At 53.4% G+C, this 17,458-nt stretch overlaps 1 protein-coding gene across 1 annotated transcript in view; it reads right to left on the reverse strand.

Moving 5' to 3' along the window:
* The window catches only part of IQGAP3 (IQ motif containing GTPase activating protein 3), a 56,220-nt gene extending 39,235 nt beyond the window's left edge, over positions 1 to 16,985 (reverse strand). Inside the window, exons 1-10 of the mRNA XM_089772263.1 lie at positions 16,874 to 16,985; positions 14,596 to 14,683; positions 11,715 to 11,871; positions 9,099 to 9,176; positions 8,203 to 8,279; positions 6,342 to 6,409; positions 4,546 to 4,659; positions 2,819 to 2,997; positions 1,502 to 1,589; positions 85 to 248 (exon numbers count right to left, since the gene is read on the reverse strand). Coding sequence (XP_089628389.1) covers positions 85 to 248; positions 1,502 to 1,589; positions 2,819 to 2,997; positions 4,546 to 4,659; positions 6,342 to 6,409; positions 8,203 to 8,279; positions 9,099 to 9,176; positions 11,715 to 11,871; positions 14,596 to 14,683; positions 16,874 to 16,913 — 1,053 coding nt within the window. The 5' untranslated portion in view covers positions 16,914 to 16,985. The remainder of the gene's footprint in view (positions 1 to 84; positions 249 to 1,501; positions 1,590 to 2,818; positions 2,998 to 4,545; positions 4,660 to 6,341; positions 6,410 to 8,202; positions 8,280 to 9,098; positions 9,177 to 11,714; positions 11,872 to 14,595; positions 14,684 to 16,873) is intronic.
* Positions 16,986 to 17,458: the final 473 nt, after the last annotated feature.

Genomic DNA, 17,458 nt, shown 5'->3' on the forward strand with positions numbered 1-17,458 from the left:
CTCCCCTAGTAGGGGTCGTTATAACCCAGCTGCACCCCTCCCGGTCTGATCGCTGCAAGCTTCCTCCCCTCTCCAGCCTCTCACCAGCGCTTTCTGCTCCCGGTCTGCACTCAGCTGATCCAGGTACCAGGCTGCATTCTCCTGCTGCACACTGCGCAGGGCCAGGACAGGATCCTGCAGGGCCCGGCACAAGGCCAGGGGATCCTGCATCTCCAGAGCATCGTCCACGTATTCCAGCACTCCATGCACTAGGAGAGAGGCCAGTTTTTAAGCACTGCCGTGCAGTAGGGCAACAGTCACGCTCCGGGAGATGCAGCTGGAGAGTCCGTCACCCAGGCTGCTTGGCACCATGCAGCGCTGGAGGCGGTATCCATTTGGTGATGGAGAAATGGAAATCTGGCTCAGACAGAATACATGGCTGGACTCCTTTTACCCTGCTGGCTGGCTTGAAATGTCAGGTCTTCTGTTTGCCAGGGGAGCCTGATTTGAAAGGGCTGCTTGTTCCACGTAGCTTGTCCTCTTACTGCTCAGAGAAAAGCCTACTACTGCTGCCAGTTGAGGGAGCTGCTCTCTGCCCCCAACCCATGACCCACAAGCTTTGGTTTTCTAACACACCTTCAGTGACAGTTAAAAATCACTCTTATCAGTAGAACTCAAAGCTCTTTGCCACGGGGCTCAGGGTCTCTTACAAATGGGGAAACTGAGGCACAGAAAGGGGAAGTCACTTGTCGAAGGTCCCCCAGCAGGGTGGCGACAGAGCAAAGAATCAAACTTGGGCCTAATATGTCCCATTCTAGTGCACGAACCACTAGGCTACACCCTCTCAAAGTGGCGCTCTATTGACCTCTAGTGGTAGCTGGGTCAACATTAGCCTGCTCCAGTTTGGGCCAATAGAGCTACTCACACATTAGAGTCTTGTGCTTTACAATACAGTGGTCTCTAGGATTTGTTCCCTGCAGCCAGCCACCCACCCAGCTGCAATGCAAAGCTTTTGTCTACACATGAATGTTAATCCAGAGTAAAGCAGGCTGTAAATTTAAAGTGGATTAGCAATTCCTGATGAATCCACTTCCAAAAAACAGAGCTAAACTAATTCACAATACAGGCACCCTCTCAGAAACAGGAGCATCCCCACTTCTGGAGTCACTCTGGATCAGCTATTCCTTTTGTAAACAAGGGGTTTGCCTAGGTTACCTGTTTCAGGGATTCTTTTTGTGCCAGGGAAGAGTCAGCACTGGAGCCACGTGGAGAAACTCAGGCCTCTCTCCTTTGCCCCAAAAGAGGGAGGGAAGAGATTCCCTCCCCATTGCTCCTGACAAGGATGCTGAAAGCAACTAGAGCAGAGGCCAAATCCCCACTAAGGAACTCCACAGAGTTTCACAGGAGACAAAGCTTTTTGGGAGAATGAGCTAGCACCGGGGAGATGCCCCACGCACAGCATATCCACCCCAGCAGCTTTCGGGGATGCGAGATGCAGCGGGAAGGCTGTTGCTTTGCTCACCGTTGACTTTGTTGATATTCCCTTGTATCTCGGCCTGCGTCAGACACCGGTCGTAAATATCCTCGCTTCCTGGGATCTCCTGGAGGTGCTGAGAAGAGAGAGAAGCCACCCGCAAGAGATGTAAAATCCCATTTAAAAATGTTAACTCTGTGTTACTCATTTACATCCCTGCCAGCCCCGCCCCCCCACTGCACAGCTTGGCCTAGATGCCTTCTGTTACCTCCGAGCAGGCCAGAAAGAGGCGCAGGACTCAGCCCCAACGGCCGCTACAACTAGTATTGGCTGCTGCCAGAGGAGAGAACAGCAGCACGGCCCTTTTCTCCAGCTGCACTTTCCTATCCATCTGCTCCACCCACGCTGCGTTCCTCCTCTGGCCAGGGCAGCCAGCTTTGGGGCAGCTCTCCAGGAGGAGCTGGTCCCGTTCCTTTCCTTGCTGCAGAGAAATCCACCCCGTGGTTTCCCTCCATCCATTTCAAAGAGGATGCAGGCCTTGAACGCTACATGTCAGAGCACAAGGTGCATCCCCCAGATCAGAGAAATCTTAGACAATTAAGGTTGGGAGAGATCTCAGGAGGTCATCAAGACCAACCCCCTGCTCCAAGCAGGGCCAACCCAACTCAATCATCCAAGCTAGGGCTCTGTGAAGCCGTGACTTAAAAACGTCTAGGGATGGAGATTCCACCACCTCCCTACAGAATCCATCCCAGTGCTTCACCCCCCTCCTAGGGAAATGGATTTCCTAGTATCCAACCTGGACCTCCCCCACTGCAACTTGAGACCATTGTGCGGTCATCTGTCACCACTGAGGACAGCCTCTCTCCAGCCTCTTTGGACCCCCCCCCTTTCAGGAAGTTGAAGGCTGCTGTCAAATCCCCTCACTCTTCTCTTCTGGAGACTAAATAAACCCAAATCCCTCACCCACTGCCCATAAGTCATGAGCTCCAGCTCCCTCATCCTTTTCATTGCCCTCTGCTGGACTCTCCAATGTGTCCACATCCTTTCTGTAATGGGGGCCCCAGATCTCCAGATGTGGCCTCACCAGTGCCGAAGAGAGGGGAATAATCACTCTCCTAGACTTGTTGGCACTGCTCCTCCTAATGCAGCGCAATACGCCCTTAGCCTTCTCGGCAACAAGGGCACCTTGTTGACTCATATCCAGCTTCTCGTCCACTGTGATTCCAGGGGCAGTCCCCATGAGGCACATCGCACCACTGTGACCCACATACAGGATAAGAACCTACTGCTCCTGGCAAATAAGGGAGCGTCTTCTTCCACTGAGGGTTCCTGGCATTCTTACCCGGTTCCTGGCATTCTTACCCGGTTCCTGGCATTAGCAGCTTTTTCCAGTTTGACCTGGTACAGCAGCTCTTGGTAGACAGCCGCCAGGTTCTCGCGCAAGTTGAGCAGCATGGCGCTGGGATTGCGCAGGGCCGCCATGGTCCGCTCCACCACCCCCCTCTCCACGGCTTCGTTGATCGCAAGGACGGCGGCGTGGACTAGAGCAGCCATAGAGACATAAAACCACGGGGAGGTCAGAGAGGGAGCAAGACGCTGAAGTGACAGGAGGCGGGTCTTTCCATTTAACTAGGGCCCGGATCTACAGAGCGACACATGATTGCAACCCTGAATTTTCTGGTAGGGATGTAAAATCCCATTTCATTGGTTAACCCACATCCACCGAGGCTGGGCTGGAGCGGCTCCCCACATCACAGGCAGGGGCTGGTCCAGACCAGTGGGCCCAGGCCTACGACAAACAGGGGCTACGCCGAACGACCAGAGCAGCCCCTGTCCATGGCAGGACCCCTGCAGAACTGGAGAGCCCACAGACAATGGGTAGCTGCTCCAGCCCCCATTGGTTAACAGTTAATCGGAGCTGGTAAGCATCACTCCTTAAGGGTGATGGTTAACGGGCTAACTGATTAACCTTTCAAATCCTTACTTTCCAGGGGCTTGGGAAAAAAAGTCACCAGAATCCACAAACCCATGGTCATTCCTCAGCCAACTCAGGGGCAGAAATAGGCCCCAGGGAACAGGAGCCACAAAAGCCAGTGCGGTACGTAAGGAGATGCTACGGTAGCCAATGTAGAATAGAGATGTAGCCTCAGTTTCAGTTAAACTCTTCTGCTGGTGCATGCTGGCTCCTGGCTGCCACCCTGCACTGCCGGCTGCCCAGGAGCGGAGCCGGGAGCCGGTGTGCGCCAGGAGCTGGTTTATAGTATAAGCTGGCTCCTGGCACGCACTAGCTGCTGGCCCCGCTCCAGGCTCTGCAGTGTAAGTTAGGGATGAAAAATCCCATTTAATTTGTTAACTGGTTAAACATTAACCAGGGACTGATTAAACAGGTGTGAGGGGGACAGAGTAGAGCAGCTCCCATGCCACGGCCAGGGGCTGCTTCTAACCCCACGCTGGACTGCCGGCTCCCAGCGCCCACAGGTTGGGAGCTGGCAGCTCTCCCCGCCCACAGCCACTTCCGCCCCCCCCCCCCCCCCCCGTGCAAGCCTGCCAGTTCCCTGCCCACCCTGGGTGGCGACCCACCATCCCTGCAGAGCTGGTGCAACCCTCTGCCTGCAGCAAGCTGCAAGTGGGGGACTGCTCCCAAGTAATGATTTACTGGGTAACCATTAACACCACCTATTAAGGGTGATGCTTACCTGGTAACCAGTTACCCATTCATGTCCCTAGTATTATTCTGCAGAGCCCGCAGCGTGTGTAGCTGCCAGAATTTTTAATGGTTACTTTTAAAAACTTTTTTTTACATCCCTAATAGAGATGCCAGGGAATCCCACGCCGCTCCCAGGGACAGATCCGGGCTGGATACAGGGCTGTGGATCACACTCTCCTGGCATCTGGGCCCTCAGCAGCACACCCCTAACTCTCCCTTTAACCAGATGCCCTGTGGCTCGGCCGAACTGGACCTGGACTGGCCCCTAGTGGAGCCAAACACATGCTGGGACTACAGAACCGGATGAAGCCAGAAGACTGCAGTGAGGGAGGCCGCTGAGGGGAAACCCACGGTCCCGCTTTATCCGAGGGAGTGAAGTCACCTGCCGCTTCGTCCACTGAGAGCTCGGTGGCGAGAAGCCCGCCGATCTTGCTGAAGGCTGGCATCTGGAGGCCGTATTTCTCCAGCTCCCGCTTCATGTTGTTAATTTCCTCCTCTGGAACAGAGCAAGCCGAGTCAGCGCACACACGCCCGTTCGATCCCGTGATGGCGAAGGACGTTGAACTGCGGTTACGAGGCTCATCGTGTAGTCGATACAATTTGTATCGATGAGTCGATAAGGAGCCGCTCTGCAGAGCCGCAGCGGGGGTAACTCCTGGTGCCGGTTTGAGCCAGGACTGAGCAATCCTGGCTTGTGGGGAGCTCCGGGAGCCACCCGTGCTGCGGCTCTGCATTTTAAATGGAGTAAGAGCCACTGGGCAGCGCCCCAGCTGGGACTGCTCGGTCTCGGCTCACAGAGTCCAGCAGCCCCTGTTCACAGTGGCCAGCCTCTGCCCACAGGGAGCCTAGGCCCACCGCAGGCAGAGGCGGCTTAGCAGCAGCCTCCCAGCAGCAGTGGGGGGTGGGGAGAGGCAGCACCATGGAGATGGTTCTGGGGGAAAACCAGCTTCCCCCACAGCACCGACTCCTGTTTCTCCACTGCTGCCTCTCCTACAGAGGCAGCAAGCAGGGGGGCAAGCGAGTAGTTGACTACTCACTAACATCCCAAGCAATGGCACCCAATTTCCTTCTCGCCGTTCTATTTACCACGAGGATGGCAACCAGAGTCCCTAGACAGGAACAGGCCCCGGGTATCCCAGGCACTGTATAGATGTATCCCTCCCTGCCAACAAATTGAATCTCTCTAGTCCAGCACTTCCTGGTCTGGCAACAGCCGTGGCCTGGCATGATTTTTGTTCCACTTATGGGTGCGGCCAGGTATCCGCAGTACCGCCAAGTTTGCTCACAGCTACCAGTCCTAGCTCTGTTTTGTGCTGTTCTTTAGCTCTAGTTTACCCCAGACTGCCTTCCAAGAGCCCAGCAAGCAGTAGTAGTGCTGGGAATGTTGATAGACAATAGTGACCACCCATGGTCCGGCAGACTCTCCGATTCAGCACCAGTCAGGTCCTGAGCATGCCAGAGAGGTTCAACCTGTACCCTAAATGGCAGGGAATGTGAATGGATGTCAGCCCATGGGACCTGTGCCAGGACCCCCTGTGCAAAGCCTCAGGCTTCACTGGAGCAGGGCATGCCTGGGTGCACTGATGAAGAATCAGGGCCCTGCAGTAAAGAGTCATTCAGCGTCCCTAAGAGCTTTAAGGAAAAGCTCCCGGCGCGAAGGGAGCAAGCCACAGTACGTGTTTCTGTCTCTAATGTCAGCAGGGCTGAATGGGACTCGCAGAGGAAACCAGTCTCCAGTGAGACCACGTGGTCCAGTGGGCAGGATTGGAATCAGACCACCTGGGTTCTAATCCCATCTCTGCCACTGACCTGCCCTGTGACCTTGGGCAAGTCACTTCCCCTCCCCTTCCCACTTTTCCCTCCCACCCTTAGTCCATCATGCCCATTTAGACTGTTCAGGGCACGGACTTTTTCTTAGCAAGTGTCCACACCACGCCTGTTGTCCTGTGTTAGCAACCGAGGTACCAAAAAGTCAATTTTCCATCTCAGAATAAACAAAGCTCCTTAGAAATAAAGGAAGCGTCCTTCCTTGCTGAAGCATCCCCTGCACAGAACCATTCCAGAAAGACAAACTGTAAATACAGATTTTGCAAGGGTTCACACACACACACACACACACACACACACACACACACACACACACACACACGCCCAGATTTGTCCTTTACCAGCCCATACCTGTAAAGTTCACTTTCCCGTATAAGTCCTGGATCTGCGGAGCCAGTCCCAGCTTAAACAAGTATAAACTGAAGATTTAAAACAAAACAAAAACAAAACAAAAAAAAACACACATACTTCAAAGATGAGTTTAACAATTCAATTTTCTCCGGACACACAGTAGAATCATAGAATGCTAGAACTAGAAGGGACCTCGAGGGGTCATCAAATCCAGTCCCTGCCCTTCTGGAAGGACCAAGCACCATCTAGATCATGGATTCCCAAACTGGGGGGCGTGCCCCCCTGAGAGTGTGTGTAGAAATTCCAGGGGTGGGCGTGAGGCAACCCAGCCTCCCCCCATCCCCCATCAAGTTTTGCTGCCCTGTTCAGTTCCTTTTTTCCTCAACAAGTTTTGCTGCTATTGGGTTGGGGGGGGGGGGGAGGGAGGGGAGAAAGAGGGAGCCTGAGGGTTTTTAAAAAAAATCAAAAAGGGGGGGGTGATGTCAAAAAGTTTGGGAACCACTGATTGAGATCATCCCGGATAGAGGTCTATCCAACCTGCTCTTAAATATCTCCAGGGATGGAGATTCCACAATCTCCCTAGGCAATTTATTCCAGTGTTTAACCACCCTGACAGGAAGTTTTTCCTAATGTCCAACTTAAACCTCCCTTGCTGCAATTTAAGCCCATTGCTTCTTGTCCTATCCTCAGAGGCCAAGGAGAACAATTTTTTTCCCTCCTCCTTGTGACACCCTTTTAGATACTTAAAAACTACTACCATGTCCTCTCTGTTTTCTCTTTTCTAAACTAAAAAAAGCTCAATTCTTACAGTCTTCCCTCAAGACATATACTACACACTAAAGGGTTTTTAATCCTTACAGTATAGGACATCAAACTCTATAGTCTGGTCATTAGACCACAGAACAGGGAGACCAGAGTCCTACAATGCCAGCTCTGGGACTGGCACACTATAGACTTCTGGTAAGTTACACCCCTTCCCTATGCCTCAGTTTCCCTCACCTGCAAAACAGGGAGAACACCCCTTTATAAAGCTCAACACCAGCACTCTATGATCCAGACTGGCTGTGTGTTGCCTTCCAGAGTGATCGAGGTGGTTGTTTTGACCCCAGAAGGGCTAAATAAACTAGAACCCCGTCTCTCCCTCCCTCTGCCAGTCATAGCTCTTCAACCCAAAAGGGAGGCAGCTGATGTCGGGGTGTTTTCCCCTTGGCTTTGAGGAGGACTCTGAGCCAGCCCAGACCCAGTGTCTGTATAGCAGACAGCAAAGTCCCTCTTTATGGGCATTTGTACGGGAAGAAGGGGACTTAGCAACAGAAATTTTTTACAGGGTCCTCCAGGGGATGGGAGTCGATGGGATCAGCAGAAGCCCCCACCCCGGTGCACTGATTGTATTTATTATATTGTGCCACAGCATTTGGAGTATGGGGGGAAAAAACTTCTTTGTGCGCATTTCAAAACCCGGGCCCAATTTTTCCCAAACGTGGGTGCGTACGGCTGGGCACCTAGAGCAAATGGCTGGATTGTCAGAGGCACCGAGCCCCCTTATCCTCTCCCCAGTCAATGGGAGGGCAGCCAAACACTTTTGGGGAAGAGAGGAAAAAAGCCAGGGGGACCCAAGCATAGAATGGATTCCTAAATCCAGTCCAGTGATCTCGCAAAGCCACACGCGCTCGACATGCATAGGAGTCAGACATGGAGTTAAACGCATGCATGGGAATTTACGGGGTAGGGACCCACATTGGAGAACGATTGGCAGCCCTTGATAAACAGCGACCACCAGAGGGTGCAAGAATCATTTCTAAAAACCTCCTCCATTCTCATCCGGCCCTTTTACACCTTACAGCCTGGATTTCTTGCCTACCTCAGAGCATGAATGCAATAGACCACCCGGGGCATGTTCTTCTTGTCGTAGATGTCCGTTGTCTCCGGGTGAAAGATCTGTTGACAATGGAGACAGCGTCAGTGTGTCAATGACAAACAGTAGGGATGTTAAAAAGTGGGTACTTGGGTAACCAGGTAACCACGTGTTACATGGTTACATGCACCCACAGCATTAGGGATCCCTGAGAGCAGGGTGGGACCCTGCGTGTAACCGCTAATGGTAACCGATAAGCTTTCGCTATTTAGCTGCACAGTGGCGGAGGCATGGGCAGGCAACTCAAGACCAGGGTTCAACTCCCAGTTCTACCCCGACCTGCTGGATGACCTTGACCTGCCTCTCAGTTTTCCTATCTGTAAAATGGGGGCAGGGATACAGACCTTCTTTGTAAAGCCCTACGAAGTCGAAACACATTAGGGATTATCTTTGCTGATGCTAAGTGCCCAGGCTGGGAGCGTGGCCCCAGGGGGAGAATGCAATTCAAAAGACTGCTCTGTTGAGCATCTGGAAGCATCTGTACAGCTGGCTAGGCTTTACTGCTGACGTGGCAACCCCCTTAATATCCCCACCCTCACTCACGGGTCACTTCCATTTTTAGATGGAGACGGGCTCTCACGCAGACTCAGACCTGACTGTGCCCTAGAAAACCCTACGCCCCACCCGTACAGGAGACAAAGGAAGGTTCCTTTATACCCCCAGGGTGTCAGATGACAATTGTATTAGCCGGACCAGCCGCCTTTGACTCCACAAGGGTTTGTGATACACCTGGCTGGGTGCAGCCACGCAAGTGGCTCTGACTTCAGTAAAGTTTTTAATCCAAGCACTTTACTTCTCCGGGCTCCGCTTTTGGCCCGGACACACCGCCGCTAGTACATTACCGAAGGAAGCCCCAAGCATGTTATGGCGTCGCGCCAATGGTTGATGTTATCCGTGTGTCGAAAATGAAGTCCAGTTGCCTGGAGAAACAGAGGAGAGATTAAACGGAGGGTGGAGAATGAAGCTTCCCCTCATGGGTGTTGCATTGTTGCTCACAACAGGGTTTCTTGTGCCTGCCTGACACAGCTGGTTCTGGGCACTGGACGGGACGTGCCAGCTCCGGCTAGTTCTTCCAAACCCGTTTAAGTCAGCACAGGCCAGGAACAACACGGGGTGAGCCTGACTGACAGTCATCCCTGCTGGGAAGGGGTCTGGAGTGAACTGTACCAGATATAGCAGATACCAAAAAACCCACCATCTGCCTCTGAGGCAGGGAAGGCTGACGCAATGCCCGTATCATGCGGCACTCAGCTCACCCCCATGCCAAGCCTGGCAAAGGTTTGGCATGTGAGCTGTTTGAAAGGCCCGAGGGAATCAGACAGATCATGCGGCACCCACCAATGTTCACCACCTAGAACCGCAAAGGTGTTTTAATTGGTGCCAAAAGGCAATAACCGATCGAAGGCCCCAATCCCAGAAAGACTGTTGGTTGGTTGTATGTTTTGAAGGAGCACATAGGAGCTTCCGTCCAGGGCTTGAGACCCCTTACGCTAGGCACTGTACAAACTAGGGATGTTAATGTGTCATTGCTTACAAGATTAACCAGTAAGCCTGGGCCTATCGGTTAATCCCAACAACTGCACGCACAAACACACATTCCCCTTGCTGCCTCTGGATCAGAGGCAGCAGGGGGAGGGGAAGCTAGTGCCCATGGGAAGCCATCTTTTAAGCTGGCTCCCCATATATGCTGTCTCCCTCAGAGACACCCTCTCCCCCACTGCCTCCCAAAGGGGCAAGTGAAGTTGGTGCTCGGGGGAGCGGGGAAGTCGCCTTCTCCTCGCCACTTTGTGCTGCTGCCTCTGATAGAGAGGAAGCAAGGTGGGAGCCAGTACGTGCAGGAAGCCGTCTTTCAAGCTGGCTCCCCGCACATACCAGCTCCTGCCAAGTCAACTGCCTGCCCCCACCATATACCTCTGATACAGAGGCAGCGGGAGGAGGGGAAGGAAGGAAAGAGGGAGAAACAGGAGCCATTGTGCTCAGAGAGAGCTGGCTTTAAAACCGGCTTCCTATGAGCACTGGCTCCTTCCTCCGCTCGCGCACAGCATGCAAACATGTAACGCTGAAAATTTCAGTGGACACACATTTACACAAAAACACGTTTCAACATCCCCAGTACAAACATAGAACAAAAAAGATAGCCAGACCTTACCCCCAAAGAGCTTAACTTTAAGCACAGCAAATAGCCTATTGCAATCAATGGACCGGTTACATTATGCAGGGGTGCAGGCCACTGACCCACAGAAAAATCATTCAGGGGCTGCACACAAGTGAGAAGCAAACACCCCCCCCCAAAAAAAGCCTCACTGACATGGCTCCCCAATGGAGAAGGAGAAAGACACTCCCCACATTCCCCTCGCACACCAGAGCCTACACCAGAAGATTGTGTGTGCTCCCGCCCCAGGGTAGGTCAGTGCGGGGGCTGGCGCACCAGCACAGGCTCCCCAATGCTGGGGGGGGGGAGGGCTGTGAGCCTCAGGAGCCAGATCCAGGCAAGCTGGGGGCTGCATCCAGTCCCCAAGCTGGAGGTTCCTCACCCCTGGATTATAGGATCAGAGACTAACGTGATAAGGGGTTGGTTAAGTTCGTTTTCATTTTAAAGGTTTTGCTTTTCAACGCTATCCACAGCCTCAAAGCCAACTCTGACACCATGATCCAAGAGGCGGAGAAAGGGGGCGCTGGAGTCATCATGAATAGGTCAGACAACCAACAGGAGGCTGCCAGATGACTCGCCAACACTGGCATTCCCAGTCAGTGCCGTGTGCAATCAGCCCGCCCCTCCCTTCACGTGCCCTGGCTCTGTGTGTGTCATTTTACTAACACCAGTAGGGAAAAAAGCTACACGGACGGAAACCAGCAGAATCTGAGAACCCAGCACATGGACAATAAACAAAATGTCTCGCAGGCAGCACATAGAACCCCAATGGGTTGCATGCGACCTGCGGGCCCGCCCTTCACGGATCTAGGACGCCACACAAAGTCATCCAAAACCAACGCGGATCTCTAAAGATTTTATTCTGCCACCCCTCTCCCTAGGATTTGAGGGTCTAAAATTTTTTTTGAGGGCAACATTTCAACCAGACATCTCTTGATCTGTAGAGAAGTGGTTCTCGACTGAGCTGTATCCCTTCTCCATAGGCTGATCACACTATCCAGTGCGTTATAGAGCTGGACAAACCCTCCTTTCATTTCGGGAGAGGGTTTTTATCCAGATTATTCAGTAGAAAAGGCTGGTCAGTTTCACTCATGCCTCCCCTCAGTTTCACTGCCAGCATTTCCTTCAGAGGGCAGTCCGGTTTGCACAGAAGTGAAGCAACTGCAGCTCCGACTGGAGCTGCGGGCGCCAGCACTGGAAATCATTTACCCAAAGTCCCACAACGAGCCATGATTAGACCCCAGGTCTGCAAAGTCCCCATCTCTAACTCATTCCCTTTAACCCAACAAATCCCCGGCTCCTTTACCTTGTAGCGTGCCTGCTCGCAGTCATAGATCTTTTTCAGAGGGACGAGGTCTGGTGCAAAACAGTGGGCCAGCTTGGCCAGGATGACCCCGTTCCGTAAGCTCTCCTCCAGCTCCGTAGGGGAGGCCAGCTCCTCGTTCAAACAAGCTTCCATCCAGCTACCACAAGAAAAGGAAAAAAAAAAATCTGTTTTTACAAGACCAGATGCCGTCACCACACCCAGTGTGGGTCTCCCACTTACCTGACGGGGCATTGCAGATACAGCACTGCAGACACAGCACAGCCACAAGGCAGGGCCTCGGATTACACAGATGTAGAACGAAGGCAACATTTCGTATCTGTTTGTACAGTGCTTTTCCTCTCTGGGTTTCTGCATTCACTCAGGAATTGGCCAGGCACAGGGGGGTGAAATGGCCTGCCCGAGGTAAGGGGAAAGGGCACCTGTGCACAGATTCCTTTGCTTCCACTTATTGTTTGCTGGTACAGGTTGGACCACCCTAGTCCAGCACCCTTGGGACCTGAGTGGGCCCAAAGGAGGCTGCCAGACCAGAGGAGGTCAGGCCTCGGGCTCTCCCAGCAGTCCCCACCTGACCACCAGTCTAGCCAGTGCATGGCTCCCAGCTGCTCCACTCTTGGCTGTCGCCCTGCTCTGGCTGGTCAGGCTCCCTGTCCTCCGCCAGTGGGGCTCCCTTCCCCTGTCCAGCAGCATCTCCGCACTCTTAACTACTGGGGCTTCCCTGCCCCCAGCCAGCGGTGGCTGCGCACCCCCAGCTGGCAGGGGAGCTGCTCTCGCCTGGCAGGGCTCCCTACCCCCAGGCCACTGGCCCTCCAAGCTCCCTGCCAGCTGAGTTCCCAGCCACTGGCAACCTCTGTGTCTGGGGCACTCTGGTCCAGCAACATCTGTGTTGCTTGGCCTCAGAAGTTCAACCTGCGCTCGCTTCCCCCACCCGCCTTGCTGCCTCTGATACAGAGGCAGCAATGCAGGGGGGAGGGGTGAACAGGAGCCGGTACTGAGGAGAGCCAGCTTAAAAGCCGGTTCTCCCAAGCACTGTCTGCACAGTGCTGCCTCCCCTGCCACCGTCTCTATTAGGGGCAACAACGGAGGGGGTAGGGGAGACTGCCGCAAAGCAGCCTCTGCCCCTGGCAGGCCCAGGCTCACAGAGGGTGCTCCAGCAGCAGCCCCTATTCCCTGTGGCCTGGGCTCCCCACGGACAGGGGCTGCTGAACCCGGGGCAAGCCAGGACAAAATAAGGCTGGCTCAGTGCTGCCTGCGCGCCCAGCTCCTACTACATTTAAACTGCAGAGCTGCAGGGAGGATAGCGCCTGAACGGGCGCAAGCCGGGACAGAGCACCTCCCCTTCTCGACTAATTGTGTACGTAGCCAATGCAAATAGTATCGACTACAGATTAGTCAATTACCCGCCTCTTAACATCCTTCAGTGGCCACCCTTTTTTTTCTTTTAAACCTGAAAAAAGTGAAAAAGTGCCCTCCCCTCCCCTTTGCATTTATCATAAAAGTAAGAGCTAGGAAAAAGGCGTTGTTGATAACGATGAAGCAGGGGTGGGAACCTAAGGTCCGGAGGCTGGATGCAGCCCCAGGCTTGCCTGCAGCCCCAGGCTTGCCTGGATCCAGCCATCCAGGCTCAGGGCCCCTCCAGCAATGTGGAGCCCATGCTGGTACTTTAGCACCCTCCGTGTCGTCCTCCTCTCCCCCGCATGCTATCACTTTGCAGGGCTGGAGCACACAAGTTCTACTACCCTGGGCCCCCTAGGTTCTGGTGTGTGAGGGGAATGAGGGGAGCGTCTTTCTCCTTCTCAGTCAGGGGCCACATCAGTGAGGGTTTGGTGGGGTTTTTCCCCCCCTTTTTGCTTCTCACTTGTGTGCAGCCCCTGACTGATTTTTCTAAGGGTCAGCGACCCCCAACCTAGAAAAGATTCCCTGCCCCTGCTCTAAAGCTATCTAGTTGAGGCATGTGCATTTGGAGAGACCGACAGCAAAGGCCACCTTGAAGGGTCAGGCTGCCTGGGAAGCATTGTAAGTCATTTTCAGTTTCTCTCCCTTCCCTGTTGCCTTGCGTGATCCTTCCTCCTCCCCTAGAAGCCACCACCCACTTGTCAAGAAACACTGTTCTAACAGATCAGCCCATTCAGACCAACACTGGGGCTACATCACTCGCGGCTTCTTGTGCAAGTATGGCCGTTCTCGCACAAGAATCCGCAGAGCATCCACACTGCCCGCCCGCTCTTGCGCAAGGAAATTTACAGTACAGCGTGGTAAGGGAGGGCTTGCACAAGAGCTACATTCTTTTTTAACAGGTGTAAGCCCTCTTGCGCAGGAGCTCTTGCGCAAGAGAGCAGTGTGGACGCTCAGGAGGGATTTCTTGTGCAAGAAAGCCCTATGGCTAAAATGGCCATCAGAGCTTTCTTGCACAAGAGAGCATCCACACTGCCATGGTCGCTCTTGCACAAAAGCACAGCTCGCATATGGCAGTGTGAACCCTTGCGCAAGATGTTCTTGCACAAGAAGCCGCCAGTGTAGACGGCGGTGTTGTAAAATCCAGATTCCTCAAGGAGTGACTTTAGAAGTCCCACATGCTGTTTGATTAAAAAGCAAAACCTGTCCTACAGAAGACAGTTAAAATAGGTCAACATAACCCCAATTGGTAGATGAAAAAGGAGTCACGGATACCCACAGATATCCACACATTTGCAGGGTTCTAGATGCAAAATGTGTATCCGCATCTATAAGTGAGCCACGGTTATCCACAGCCACAGATGTGGATACCCACGGATATAAAGCAGACAGCCGCAGATTTGCAGGGTTCTACCCACAGAGCTCCGCTAATAAATCAGTCATCCTTCACACTGGAATCCTCTCTCACCGTTTGGCTTCCTCCAAGCGACAAAGATACTGATAGGCCACGTTTTGTCTCCTCTGCTCATCCATCTCGTCAGCCGTGAGACGCTCATCTGGGACAATTTAAGAGAGATGAGGGTAGGTCAAGCATGGACAAGAGTTTACAAAAGCGGCGAGGAGTCCTGTGGCACCTTATAGACTAACTGAAGTGTAGGAGCATAAGCTTTCGTGGGCAAAGACCCACTTCGTCAGATGCATGTGAGTTTACAGTTTGTTTTTAAAAAATGTAAATATTTCGTAACACTTAGTAAAAATCTTCTAGTTATACACACTCCCTCGATCTCCAAAGCCTCCTGCAGCACAAATGTTGCATCCCTGGGCCAATGCACAAAAACGGGAAACTGACATTACCCGGTCTCTTTCTTCTCATTGACTATACTGAACGAACCACAAGGAAAATGATCTGCTGCAAGAGTTTTTAAATATGTATTTCTAACCACATTCTCCTAATTGAGCTCTGTATGTAAAAAAAAAAATCACTTTTTTAACATCAACAACATCGTTACGTTTCCACAGCCACAGTGGCAGAATGTGTCACGTCCTGAGTAGCTGAGCATTTGCTGAAATGAAAAGCAACTAACTTTTATCCCCACCATGGAAAACACCAACTGAAGTGACTTCATCAAGGGTGATGAATCGCAGGCTGGGTGAGGCTGTGCTCAGGTTGCAGAGTCCAGCTGTGCATTGAGAGAGAGGGGATGGACTATCACATGACTTACTAGCCCTTTTCCATCTAACGGCTTTTCTGCTCTGGCTGCCTACTTTCTTTTTTAGCTGTAAACAGGCCTGGTTTCCCCCTCCCTCTCTGCTTGGCCAGCCAACAGAGGTAGAGCACCGAGTGAACAAGTCTCTATTGTATTCAATCCCTAGATCCTATTTAAAATGCCTCCAGCTAGATTTGTATTTTTTGTACTCAGATATACACCTCTTGTGCACTCAACCCTTCCCAGTGACAAAATAAGACACAAACACACAGGATTTGTAGCAAAGTTTTGCCAGATGCTCTAGAAATCTTACCCATCCTTCCCTCCCATCTCCTGCTGCATAAAGGGGCTGAAAGGGCTCAGCCCTCATTGGCTTCCTACCCACAAAATGTTATCCCTACTCCTTTGCTCCTCTAGACTGTATGGTACTTTTTGGCCCTGTTACCATAGTATCCAACAACCTCACAATACTCATCCTCTCTCACACATCCCTGTGGAGTGCTATTGTCTCCATTTTATAGCTGGGAGAACGGAGGCACAGAGCAACTAAGTGACTTGCTTAATATCACACCAGGGAGCAAGAGGGGGCTGTAGCAGGGGAGCGAGGTGTCTCAAGTTCTAGACTGACCACTGGATCATCACCGGACTCGAAGGTGAGACAAGAATCACCCAACAAGACCCACAAACTATACCCTCATTTGGCAAAGAGTCAGCCCACCTGTCCACATCAGGGCCAGCACTCTCCCACCCCATCCCTTTCTGATTGTCCACCCTGGATGTTGTTTATCATCTCTGCCCCCTCAAGCCCTGTCCACACACCACAGGCTGGTCCAAACCCATCTCTGTCTGATCCCAGCCTGCCTGTCTATCCACTCCTGGCACCAATCTCTGCAGCACCCTATCTCCTGCCCCACTTACAGCCACGACACCCCTCTATGTCTCTGCCCTCCTGCACACCCAGATCTGTCCCCCATCTACCTCAGGGACCACATCTCCATCTTCCCATCACACACCTACCCCAAACTCCAGCCCCTTCTCTGTCCCCCACCTGTCTGCAGCCTGCCAGCCACTTCCTTCTGTCTGTCCCCTTCCACCACTCCTATCAGTTTGTCCCTTCTCCTGCCCAGCCCCACACCAATGTCTGTCTGTCTGTCCGTCCCCCACCACAGCAGCTTTCCACAACCCAGGCTGTTCGTCAGTCTGTCTGTCCGTCCTCTCTCCCCAGCCATGCCCCTGCCTTGTCTGTCCATCCCCCACAACTGTCTGTCTGTCTGTCTGTCCATCCCCCACAGCAGCAGCTTTCCACAACCCTGGCTGTTCGTCTGTCTGTCCGTCCTCTCTCCCCAGCCATGCCCCTGCCTTGTCTGTCTGTCCCCCTGCCCCGTCTGTCTGTCTGTCTGTCCTCTCCCCAGCCACGCCCCTGCCCGGTCTGTCCATCCCCCAGCAACTCCCCATAACTCCTGTCTGTCTGTCTGTCTGTCTGTCTGTCTGTCCGTCCGTCCTGTCTCCCCAGCCACGCCCCCGGCCGGTCTCACTCACAGCCCGCCCGGGCAAGCCCGGACCCCGCCGCCGGCTCCATCCCGCTCGGCTCCGCCCGGCTCGGGAGTCGGGATTTGAATCTCCCGCCGCCTCCTCCCCAGCTGCTCCGGGACACGTGGCGGCGCCGCGGGGCAGGCTGGGGAATGTAGTCCGCGGGTGGGGGCGGGGAGTCCTCAGGGCAGGGCCCAGCTGGAGGGGAATCCCCTGGACACGGGGTTTCCCTCAGCACAACCTAGGGGGGTTCTATGGACGGGGGGGGGGGGCAGGGAGTTCACCTGGACAGTGCACGGGACACACACGCACAGAGACACTGTCTCTCCCCCCTCTGAACTTCCCTGCCCCATGCACAGCAGCCAGGGTGCCCTAGCCTAGAGGGAAGGGGCAAAGTAACCCTCTGCTCTTAGCAGCCTTGTGCAAGGAAGGGGGCGGGGAGGGCTCTCTCTCCAGGGCAGGCTTGCATAATGCCCTGGAGTCTCCTGCAAAAGTGCCCTTACATTAGCAGGGAGTAGGACATGCAGACCTCTCTCTCTTCCCCCAGCCGCTGACATCAGCACCACTAATATAAACCCATAGAAAAGAAAAAGG

The sequence above is a fragment of the Pelodiscus sinensis genome, chromosome 22 (genome assembly GCF_052426305.1).
Source record: "Pelodiscus sinensis isolate ZL-2025 chromosome 22, ASM5242630v1, whole genome shotgun sequence".
NCBI classification, from domain to species: Eukaryota; Metazoa; Chordata; order Testudines; family Trionychidae; genus Pelodiscus; species Pelodiscus sinensis.